Raw genomic sequence first — 12,764 nt, 5'->3', positions numbered from 1 at the left:
AACAAAGATCCCTTTTTTTACTTTTCTTGCTGCCATAGACACAAGTAAGGAAGGAGAAGGTTTCATCTTCCCTTTTCTTGAGGAATTTATATTTGTGTTCTGTAACTCACATAAATTTAGAGTGCAGCTTTCTTAGCCAAAAAATTAGCAAGGATTTTGACCGAGAGATTGAGAGGTGATTAAAACTTAAAACTCATGGATGGAAGACTCATTTTTCAGTAAGAATAACAGTCACATGGATGATGGATCGTAATAACTTCATCATCTGACCCACGTGCAGTAGATATGTTGGTGACTGCCATTTTGAGTAAGTGAGGTAGATTGATGCTGATTATTAATCCATTTCTTGGCCAGTCTGATTGTTTCTGAGCCAGTTTCTCCACTGTTTAGTACATTCCTGAATTATCTTAATAGCTTTCACCAACAGTCTCTTCCTTTTTAACTAGTCACTTTTCATACCCTGTGTTGTCTTAACTTATTTGAGGGATTTCTTTCATTAATTGGTCTGCTTCTAGTGTTCTTACAGCTGGACACTTGGTCTTCTTTCAGCATATAGTATAACATCAGTGTTACTAGAGGCACATGGTAACATGGTTCTGTATTACATTTACTTGTTGCAAAAAATTTGTTTTTCCTTAATTCCCACGTGTTGCAATGAAAGCTCAGTGAAAAAAAAGGGAAATACATTGTGACAATAAGGACCTAGTATTTAGTATTTAGTATCAGCATCTAAAATGGCAGATGTCCGGAATAGTATGGCCAGCGGGACCAGGGCAGTGATTCTGCTCCTATACTCGGCACTAGTTAGGCCACACCTTGAGTACTGTGGACAGTTCTGGGCCCCTCCGTTTAGGAAGGACACTGAGGTGCTGAAGAGTGTTCAAAGAAGGGCAGTGAGGCTGGTGAAGGGGCTGGAGCACAGGCCCTATGAGGAGAGGCTGAGGGAGCTGGAGTTGTTTAGCCTGGAGAAAAGGAGGCTCAGGGGAGACCTCATCACTCTCTACAACTACCTGAAAGGAGATTGAAACCAGGTGGGGGTTGGTCTCTTCTCCCAAGCAACCAGCAGTAGGACAAGAGGGCACAATCTTAAGTTGTACCAGGGGAGGTTTAGGTTAAACATTAGAAAGAAATTCTTTATAGAGAGAGTGATCAGACATTGGAATGGGCTGCCCAGGGAGGTAGTGTATTCACTGTCCCTGGAGATATTTAAGAAGAGACTGGATGTGGCACTTAGTGCGATGTTCTAGTTGACAGGGTGATGTTGGGTCATGGGTTGGACTTGATGATCTCAGAGGTCTTTTCCAACCTGGTTGATTCTGTACTTCTGTGATATCTGACACAGCATAAATAATATAGCAGACACAGAATAAATAAAGAAGTATATTTGCCTAATAGAAATTCAGAAGCCTGATTAGCTGTGTCACTGATAGTGATGCCTAATAGGAGCTGAGGAAAAAACTTTTACTACTACTTTTACTACTTAACTACTTATAAAGCTTATAAAATTGGGAAAATAAGAAAAAAACAGATGGACCTTACGGCATCAATAGCTTTATATAAGGTTCCTCTAGAGATGTGTATTTTACATTTGCAGTAGAATAATATACATAACATATTTCACAAGAACAAAAAAAGCTTTTTGGAGAGCAACAAAGTTTCCAAGCCTGGTTTTCTGTGAACTTGTCAAACCTTTAATATCTTTTAAATGATGCCAAACTCTGTGCCACTTATCCCAGAATGAAACCCAGCCTCCTCTATAGCATACCTCTTCAGCTGGGCAAAGGGTTGCAGATCCTGTGATTGAGGGTGGATGACATGTGTGAACTGGTTAGTGACTTGCAGCTCTTAAAAGACATGGCTAAATATGTCCCTTTTTCTCAGTGGTAGGTACTAATTTGTGCCTGCCTTCACTAAGCACTTCTGGGAATTTTAAATCTTCTATATCTCCAGCTAGGACAACACAAAGATCACATCACAATAATAGCTATGTTAAAGTTAATGTTGCCCTGTTTTCAATTGTTTACTTTCTGTTAATAATAAATTCACAGCATGCTACATACCATGAAATTAAAAGGTACCTTTTTCCTAGTATAGATGAAACTCTAAGCAAATTTCATTATATTTAGACATATTTTCTTCCTCTTTCTGAAAAACACCCATCTTTTTACCAGTCATGTCTTCAAAATTCCTTCACTTTGTTGAAATAAAACATTTTGTAAAATCAGAAAGTTGTGCATTTGTTTAATGTAAGTGATGTGGTCATGAAACCCAGGTCTTTTATTTATACTTGGGATAATGCAGAGGTAATGAAAGCAGAATTGGACCTAAGAGGTTTTTGTTTCAATTATAAAACAATGTGGGTAAGTGCCTTGGATTTGACAGCAATAGAAGAAAGGGAATATTGTGCTTATGCCTTCAATCAGCTTTATTAGATCCTTAAAGGGAAAATTATGTGAAAGACAGAAGAAGAAAACAACAAGAGCAAGATCCCAATTGCAGTATAATTCAGAGAAAGTAACTGATTTAGGTTGGTCGTCTTGCCAGGGTGAATGACTCAAGGCTTCCAAACAAGAAATGGAAACCAGAAGGATGGGGAAAGCCTGAAAGTACAAATAGAGAAGATATGATTGACTGCAGTGATTCAAAATCAACTGCTGCAAAGATGAGTTTGGGCTCTTGCCCAGAATACAATTGAATGGTGATGTTCATTTAGACCCTTAACGCTGAAACAAAATAAGATGTAGCTGTGTTTCTGTTAGAAATTTATTTGTTCTTTCCAGTGTCTCTAGCAAGGGATATGATGTCATGTCCTCTCTCTTCTATTACACCCTGCAGTGATTGCTGCTGCTACTACTGTTCCATAATTTTTCTGAACCAGTTTTCTGAGGGAAGGTCTGAATCCAGGTGATGATATCCTTCAGATGTGAAGCATCATCACCATTCATTAGTTGCCTTTGAAAAATTTTATACACCGTGAGCAAGTAGGCTAACTCAGTGTTGTTGACCAAGCAAAAGAGAAGTATAAGATCATTGTGTGTGTATGTACTTTCTGACTGGCAAAGGCATTCAAGTTTTTGTTACTATCATGCTACCTTTTCAAAATTAAGTAAATAGTTCACTCTGCAAAAATTTCAAATCATTGTATCTTTAATGGGCACAATTTGTAAAGCATTATTTGGAAAAGTTGGGGGCAGCTGCTGGACCTCCACCTCCGGCACAGTAGGTTCTAAAAGAGACTACGCTTTGTGCAAAAAATTAGTCAGATGACAATAGGCAGTGATGAGATGGGATTGCCTTCTGCTTCCTCCTTTCCTTTATATCTTTCATCTCACTGGCTGTGCTTCCTAACTTTTTTCTGTTTCTATTTCAAATCAGGAAGGAAAAAAACCCCTAAACCACAGTTCATAATTAAATACTGAGCTAGTTCTTACCATGTTTACTGAATTACATATTGCATATATGGTTGTATATCCTCAAAGTTTTCATGTGTTTTTAGATTTCTAAACTTAATATGTTCCATAGGAATAAACCTTAACTCCTTCCTGTCTGTTTTTCATGATGAGAAAACAGTGGAAAGGAGGAGTAAAGCATTGAAACTCATTTACAGATTCCTTCACATTTTAGGGATTCATAGAGCCATGAATATAGTTGCTAGGCTCTGTGGATTCTCCCGGTTCACAGTAGAGATTCCTACAGCAGAAAATCTTCAGTGTCAACCTTACAGCTGCAATAAGCAGATCAACCTGACATGACATGCACAGTGATATCTTTGCACAGGTGTCTTTGCTGCAGAAAGGCTGACCTGGTAAAGAGGACTTTAAACCAGGAGCCACAAGGGAGAGAGGGAGTTACTGCAGCTCTGAGGGAGAGATGGACAGGCTGACAAGCTAAGTGCCTGGGATGATGTGAACAAGGAGGAACACAAAATGAATAAAACAGGCTCAAGTGGGGTCACCTCAAGAATTTGCATGTGCATGAGGAAGACTCTTCAAAGTGCCTGCATACTAAGGCACACAACGTAGGACATAAACATGAGAAATTGGTGGTCTGTGTGCAGCTTCAGGGGTAGGATTTTGTTGGGATTCCAGAGATGCAGTGGATGGACTGGAGTGCTGCAATGGAGGAACACAGATAGGAAGAAAAGGGGAGAGCAACTACTACCAAGTGCATGAGGACGAATGATGAGAGCTTATAGGTAAGGGTTAAAGAGCAGACTTACAGTGGTGACTTGGTAGCAGGTGTCTTCTATGGGCTACCTGACCAAGAAGAACAAGCAGATGAGACCCTAAGAAGCAGCCTCCTGTTTCCAGACCCTGATCCTCATGGGGACTTCAATCCCCTGATACCTCCTGGAGGAGCAAGGCATAAGCAATCCAGCAGGTTACTTAAGAACAGTAATGATAACTTCTTGACACACAGCAGTCAAGGAGGAGAGGTGTTCTACTGGAGCTCTAACACACAAGTGAGAAAGACCTCATTGGAATGAAGGTCAAATGAAGCCTTGATTGTTGTGACGAGATGGTGGAGTTCAGGAACCTGAGAAGACAGAGCAAGGCAAAAAGCAAGTTCACAACCCTAGACTTCAGGAGAACAGACTGTAAATTCTTCATGAATCTGCATGGAAAAGTCCCCTGATAAAGGGCTCTGGAGGGAAGAGGGGTCCAGAAAACCTGGATAGTATTCAAGGATCACCTCCATTCAAGAGATACCCCAATATGCAGGAAGTCAGGCAAAAACCCCAAGAGGCCTGTGAGGTTAAGCAAGGAGCTCCTGGAAAAACTCAATCATAAAAAAGGAGTATACAGAAGGTAGAAGCAGGTAATATGGGAGGAGTGTAGAGACAGCCTGGGCATGCAGAGACATGGTTAGGAAAGCCAAAGCCCACTTAGAGTTGAACTTGGTATAGGAGCAACAAGAAGGGCTTCTGTAAGTATCTACTGAGGTGGATTGAAAACTGGCTGAATGGCCAGATCCAGAGGGTGGTCATCAGTGGTATGAAGTCTGACCAGAGGCTACTAACTAGCAGTGTACCCCAGCAGTCAATACTGGATCCAGTTCTGTTCAATATCTTCATGAATATTCTGAATGGTAGGGCAGAAGGTGCGTCAGAAAGTTTGCTGATGATACAAGCATGGGAGGAGTGGCTGGTATATCAGAACATTGTACTGCCAGTCAGGTGAACTTTGACATACTGGAGAAATGGTCTGACAGGAACATTATGAAGTTCAACAAGGGGAAGTGTGAAGTCCCACACCTGGGGAAGAATAATCCCATGCATCAGTTTTATACTGGCAGCTAACCAGCTGGAAAGCAGATTTACAAAAAAGGACCTGTAGGTCCCTGTGGACACCAAGTTGAGCATAAGCCAGCAATATGCCTTGCAACCAAAGGGACTAATCAGAACTGGTGAGGCCACAGTTGGAGCACTGGGTCATTCTGGGCTCCCAAGTACAAGAGACACTGGACATAACACAGAATTCAGTTGAAGGGCCACTAAGATTATTAAAGGACTGGAACATCTTTCATATGAGAAAAGGCTGAGAGATACAGGACTGTTCTATTTGGAGGAGGGAAGGCTCGAGGGGGGATCTGATCAGTGTGCATGAATACCCAAAGAAAGGGTGTAAAAAGGATGAAACCAGGCTCTTTTCAGTGGTGCTCAATGACAGGACCAGAGGCAATGGACACAAACTGAAGCTCAAGGGAGTTCATGTGAACATCAGGAAACATTTTTTTACTGTGAGAGTGACTGAGCACAGGCTGCCCAGAGAGGTTGTGGATTCTACCTCCTTGAAGATACTCAAAAGCCATCTGGTCATGGTCCTGGACAACTGGCTCTAGATGGCCTTTCTTGAGCAAGGGGTTGGACCAAGTCGTATCCAGAAGTCCCTTTCATCCTCAACTGTTCTGTGATTGAGAAGAAATGGATAATTGCTTTTTATATTTTCAGTTCCCATTTCTCTAGAACTTTCAAATAATCCACTGCCTGTTCACCTGGTGTGATGATCATCTGAATCACTGGTATTTCAACACTGAGCTGGAATAGAATGCTGAATTACTCTTTAAAAGTGACCACCTGCCCCACAGGATTGCTGAGATGACAAATCTATTGCTTGAATTCCTGTCATGTCCTTCCCCTTCGCATTTTCTCTGAAAAGTTTTCCCTGAGATGCTCAGAGACCATGGGAATGTTACACAGTTTATGTATGCAGTAGCTGCATACATTTTGAGTATACAAAAAGGCAACCTGGAAAAGGAGCCTGTCTTGCTGTGTAAGGATAGGTAATGCTGCTGTGTGTTTTTAGAACTGAATTGTTGCTTTACACTGCATATTTCTCTGCTTATATATCTCTTACATAAATCTGGACCAAGACTGGGTCTCACGTTTTGTAGTCAGAGCTACACCTGTGAGCAGAGCAGTGGAGGACTTTTTGTTTTCCAATTCCAATCATGCGTAGTACTAGAAATTCCAAACAGGGTGCCTGTTGTAGATGTGCTTTCAGGGGTTTAGACTGAGCTGAAAGGAATATAAGTGTTTATAGGGATCTGTGTTCTTGTAGCTGATACTACTTGGACCTCAGTTTCAGTTTGAAATCACGTTAAAATGTATGGATCACATGCTTAAAGTTATTTGATTTTTCAATAGCTTTCAATTGCTGAATCAGCAATATACTCTGAATATGTATGAACCTTAAAGACTAAGACTGGACCAGTACTAAGAATAAAGACCAATATCAGGCTGGATGGGGGTCTGAGTAACCTGTCTAGTGGAAGGTTCCGAGCTCATAGCAGGGAGGTTGGAACTAGATGATCTTTAATGTCCCTTCCAACCCAAACCATTATATGATTCTGTGTTTCTATGGATCCAGTATATTTATATTGTTATATCTATATCTATAGGTATTTATAGGTATATTCATATCTATATTAATAGATACATACATATATATAATTATTTTTGTGTGGAAGGTGAGACTGGGGAGATTGAAACACCTGATGACTCAACTGAATTCCTTAAATCTCCTACCCAAGGACTTTCATTATTTTGTCATGAAACCATAATTTTATAAAATGCTCAAAGTATCCTTTTATCCTGGGCTAGAGTTCATAACTTACTTACTTCAGAGGAAGGATAAGCAAGATTTCCACCCTGGAGAATCTTACAAGGCCTAAATTATGTCACTGATGTTGGAGAAGCTTAAGAAGAGAACTCCAGAAAAGCATTCAAAGAAGGGAGGGAAAAATGGTGGTATTTTACATTCATGTGGGGAATATGATTTTAATTGTTTTCCTTTGATATTCAGAGAATAACTATAGGAGAATCTATTGATGTCATGACTCTTACACATTCTGCAAAAATGTTCCAAATAGTAGGCTGCTTTGGAAAGATTAATCATCACATGCTAACACTACCACCTTTCAATATTTTAAAAAGGCAAAAATGCTTTGCTTTAAAAAGTGATTTATTTTTTTTTTGTACTCAGAATCCTCCTATAGTCCTGAATAAATGTGTGTAAACTGAAGATTAATAAATTGTAAGATATGCTCTTGTTAGATAACAAGGTAGCTTATGGCCTTAAACTAAGACCGGAGAATCAGATTAGATACCTGAAAAAAATTTTTTCACTGTTAGGGTGGCCAGGCATTGAAATAGGTTGCCTAGGAAAGTGGTGGAGTCAACATCCCTGGAGGTGTTCAAGAGGCATCTGGATCTGGCACTGAGTGATATGATTTAGGGTGATGTGGTTTAGGGGTTACAGTGGTAGTGCTGGGTTGGACTAGGTGACCTTGAAGGTCTCTTACAACCTTGATGATACTATGATTCTATGATTCTTCTTGGTGATTCCATTAGATTCCTTTCTGAACTCTCCCCATGCACAATCTAAGTTAGTGTGAAGACCTAGCAGACAAGAATTATGTCTATTTTTACCTCATATGGGGATTTTGAGAACTACCTGTCATTTAAAGTATTCCCAAGATGCAGCATTATGCATCTACATTGGCCTTTTAAGCAGAGCTCAGGCTGCCTGCAAATGCCATGTATGTTTGTAGCAGGCTGTATATCTATATCTATGGATAGATAGATATAAAATTGAGATGATGCAAAGCAAAACATTGCAACAAGGAAATCTTTGGCTTTGGGCCAGCTCCAGAAGTCAGCAGCTACTGTAAAATCCTTAGGCGTTTATAGAGCCAGGCCAAGAGAGGGACAAAGACCTGAGTGAGTACAGTGGCAAGATAATGCCCAAATGTTTTTTCCAAGGTGAAGTACATACATACTGTTATGGCTGTGTGAATAGCTAACTTGTGTTAAAACTAAGTTGCCAAAAAAAAAAATTTATACATTTTGAGTCATGGTTAAAACTAAATTTTAAAAGGCATCTTACCCTAGCATGTGAACATGAGGGTTTTTGTGTGCAACTTGCTGGACTCACAGTTTTTTTCAAATCTGTATTTTGTGACTTCAGTTTTTAATATTATCATTGCTGTGTCAAAAAATTTTAAACAATGAAATAATACCTCCTTTTTATTGTCAAAACTGTTCTCCTTTTAAACACAATTTCTTGTCTACTCAGAAAAAATGGATTTAATTTTTACATATTCATTGCTGAGTTCTTTATATCATCTCACCAGCACATGGTATAATTGGTATCACATTAGTTATTTAGCAAGTAAGCAGAGAATATCATTATTTGTCTGTATGCCTGGAAATGCTGAAAAGTTAGTTGTTCTACTCAAAAGTGAAAATAAAATTGGCAGTATGATAATGATATGTTTTTTATCCATACAAAAATAACTTCTTTGTTTTTATTTGATAGACTACTTGGCTTCTACAAAGGAATATTTCCTCCTGTCTTGGCTGAGACACCCAAAAGGGCGGTGAAGGTAAAAATTCCAAGCTTCCTCCTTTAAAAATATAGGTAGGGACAGTGGCTGCTGTAAAACATTTTATTTATCCCCTGCTGATTGAAATTAGAATCTTAAACTTATTTGGCATATTAATCCTCTGATTTTTACTAGGAGGAAAGTTTCCTATTGATAGTACAATAAAAACTCTCCTTGATTAAGGAGTGCAGGATAAGGATCTTAAATGCTAAGCTATTTTTGACTTGTATATCTAATGTTACAAGAAAAAATCGCAATTATTCTATATTGTCAAGAAATTAATAAAATAGTTTACGTGTTATTTTAGCCTCATAATTACCTCTGGTTTAGATATTTTCCTTTACTGAAAATGCCTAGCAACTTGCAAAACAACTAATAGCTTAATAAATTACACAAAAAGCCATTAAGGCCACTAAACAATACTCACTCAGTAACTTGAAGTAATATATCTGTAGGTGTGAAGTGCTGCCCAGAGTTTTCTTGTGCTCCAAAGAGTACTCTACTCCCTACTCTTACTTTTTAACAGATTGAAGACAGTAATGGATTCAACTCCTCATTGTGCAAGGAACATTTTACTCCATCTCTCTTACAGTTGAACTAGATGTTAGTCTACCAAAGTGTATGTTCGGTCAAATGCTGACCTGATTTTCTTTTATTATCCTTTATTTTGATTTGTTGAGCACGATTTTAGTAACATTCCCAAGCAAAATACTTCAATACATCAATTTTTTCAGTTGTCATGCAACATTTTTAATTAAAACCTAGTTATTAAACATGTCATCTCAAAGTTTTAAATCTATCAAAGCATCAACTGTGTTAAGAGCAAATGTTTCTTTGCCTTTTGCTTCAGAGCTTTGAAGTTTCCCATAGTTGCACCAAATGTGTCTAAAAGCAGTTATTATACAGAATGTCTTGATTTTTCTCTCTTTCTTTTTTGGTTTCTTTCTTAAAAGGTTGCATATGATTCTGGTCCTTAGTCTGCAATTAATCATTCACATTCCGATTCCTTTACAGAGGAATAAAATTTGTATAAAGTGACAGGATGTGACCTTGTAATAGAATCCTAAAGGAGTTCTGGTAGTATCATCTTCATGTTTGCATTGGCATCTTAGATGCAAGTGACATATGTCACCTACCTCGAAATTATTTAATAAAACTAAGAAAACCAAAGTCTTATTTAACAGCAAAGTGGCAGTGAAGGATAGATGGATGATATTTAGCAGATTCTTAATAACTTCTGTTCTTTATCCTGTAATGTTTCACCAGTCTCTCGCTTTCATTTCCTTTGACACAGGACAAAGTAAATCTGTGCTTTTTCGATTCCAGAATATGCTTAGTTAAAATACTAACCCAGGTTTGATTTCTCCTGAATCATCCAAAAATCTCAAATAGCTTTCTCTTACTCAAATTGATTAAATTAGCTTAAACTGCACAATATTCATTATATATATAATTATAGAATCGTAGAAAGATGTAGTTTGGGAGGGATCTCTGGAGGTCACCTGGGGAGCCTCCTGCTCAAAGCAGGACTGACTTCATGGTTTGATCATGTTGTTCAGATGCCTTGTCTAGTAGAGTTGTGAAAATATTCAAGGATGGAGATTGCAGCCTCTCTGTGCTCCTGCCTCAGTTCTTAGTTGCTTTCACTATGAAGAATTTTGCCTTATATGCAATCCAAATTATATACAGATTATCCTGTTGCAACTTTTACCTATTGCCTCTCATGCTTCTGTTGTCAGCCTCTGAGAAAGCCCAACTTCGTCCTCTGTGTAACCTTTAGGTGGTAGAAGAAGTAATTAGAACATAGCCTTCTTCTCTCCAGGCTAAACAGACGGTTGTCTCAACCTCTTGTACACCTTAAGCTCACAGCTCCTTTAATGTCTTACTGGTGCTCCTTTAGTGGGGTGCTTTCTACCTAATTCTTGGACATTTATGTAAGGGCTGAGTTTTCTGCAACCATGAGAATCAGGTTTAAACGAGGGGAGAGAGGGGCGTTAATTAAATAGTTGAATTCTTTAATTATTTACACTATTCCTTTAAATTTAATGCAGTTCCAAGGACATCAGGAAGGCTACAGGTTACCTTGAGCCATCAGCTGTATTCTAAACTAGAAGAATTCGGTAACATAGTATAGCAGGACAGTAATGTCCTTGTGAGAACCTGGATACTGAAGGAATTTAATGTGAGATTTTATATGCCAATACAATTTCTAACATCCAAAGTGGAGTTTGTACCCATGCTTTGACCTGAAGAGAATCCAGCCTGTCTCAAATTTCCACTAACCTTATTTGACTATGACCCCAAAGGAGAAGTCACAGCTTCCTTTAGCCCACTCTGCACCCTTTATTTTCCTAATAGCTTTCCTCATCTTAGCAGGCCTCAAGCTGTCCCTTCTCCACTGCCAAACTGACCAGTGAGATTTAGGGGAAGACTACAATCAGGCCAATGATTTTGAGACTTGAGAAATCACAAAAGGCAGAGAGGTAATTTCTAGGTTCCAGCAGCCTTGATTTGTGTTTGTAATGAACTTTTTCAAAAACTAGTTGTAGTGTCATAAGAGTGAGTAGACAATGGACAAGGGAGATTTTGTACTAAGAAGAAATATACTTGTGCTACTGGAATCTTGGATTTATCTGGTGTGTATATTTGCAAATAAAAATACAGCTACTAAAACAAAGTTATTTAGCCCCAGTTTTCCAGTTAAGTGTTGAAGATACAGCTTCATTTTTAGTAAACTCTATTCTCATGTCTGTCTTGCTGTTTCTTTTTTTCTCTCCTTTTATTTCCCTCCTAAAAAGAAAGCTGGTATTTCTGGAAGATGAAAAGTCAACGTTTATAACTTTCTGTTAGATTGAACTTGGAGCAAAGAAATGATCATGCCAATACAATGGTTAACAGATGAACTTTTGGGGCAAATTTATATTGTTCATGTGTTCCCAGACATCTTGTTTCAAGCATGTATTTTTACCTTAGAGTTATTGAGACATCTGGTAAGTACTTTGGCTATTTTCTTTGTAACTTCAATTAAAGTGTATCTTTGCCAGATGGACAATATTGGTTATTATATACACAAAAGCATGTTTTAAATGCATTTATTCTGAGAAATTTTTCCTCTTTTTTTTTCTTTTTGCACAGAGCTATTAACCCAACTGTAGACAAAAAGAGGAAATCATGCTGTGTTTTTAAAAATATTTTGGGTGGACACACATTATATAAATTTGTATGATACAGTAAGATAATTTTTGAGGGCAAAATTATATGTTTACTAGCCTACCTAGTACACACAGCAGCATTTATATTGAGTTTTATTGCTATTGATTTGTTTTCTTTTAAAAAATATGTAAAACATAGTTACTATTAAGTATTATTTAATTTATTACTCTAGGAAGCTATTAATTTTTAAAGGTAACATTTTGAAGACCAAAAAATTGCTAGGTAATGTATTTCTGCCTTTATTACAACCATTTTACAGATCTGCAATACTGTGGAAAACATTAAGGAATACCAGAAATTCCATTAAAGGTTAGGAGGGTAACAATGAGTAGAAAGATTCTGGAGAGAGAATAAAGTAAACTTTATCACAATAAGAAATCAATTTAGTTCAGTGAAGCAGCTTACCCACCCACTTTGTCAGAGACTTCTTTTTACTTATAAAATATCTTCAGTTGTCCAAAAAAGATAGACCTACAGTTGAAGTACTATCTTTTCTGATTAATGTCAAGGCCAATGCAACAATTTTAAACATATTTGCAGGATGTTTGCAAGCTAAATGTTCAATCTAAACACTATTTGGAAAGCAGTTAAAATCTGGGCCCCAATTCTAGGACTTTTCTGCAAAATTATATAATAATCTTAATAATCCCTACTGAATATATAAA

General features: G+C 37.9%; 1 protein-coding gene across 5 annotated transcripts in view; it reads left to right on the top strand.

The window, feature by feature from the left end:
* The window catches only part of SLC25A21 (solute carrier family 25 member 21), a 257,554-nt gene that overhangs the window by 218,127 nt on the left and 26,663 nt on the right, over window positions 1-12,764 (top strand). For 4 of the 5 annotated variants that reach the window (XM_027671102.1, XM_027671087.1, XM_027671111.1 and 1 more), the window contains one exon: window positions 8,820-8,886. In XM_027671102.1, coding sequence (XP_027526903.1) covers window positions 8,820-8,886 — 67 coding nt within the window. Of the gene's footprint in view, window positions 1-8,819; window positions 8,887-11,684; window positions 11,877-12,764 lie in introns of those variants that run through there. The other variant, XM_027671122.1, reaches the window with a different exon arrangement.

This window comes from Neopelma chrysocephalum, unplaced genomic scaffold (assembly GCF_003984885.1).
Source record: "Neopelma chrysocephalum unplaced genomic scaffold, ASM398488v2 Primary Assembly neopelma1_24, whole genome shotgun sequence".
NCBI classification, from domain to species: Eukaryota; Metazoa; Chordata; class Aves; order Passeriformes; family Pipridae; genus Neopelma; species Neopelma chrysocephalum.
The sequence above is the reverse complement of the archived record's forward strand: the minus strand, read 5'-3'. Positions and strand labels throughout refer to the sequence as shown.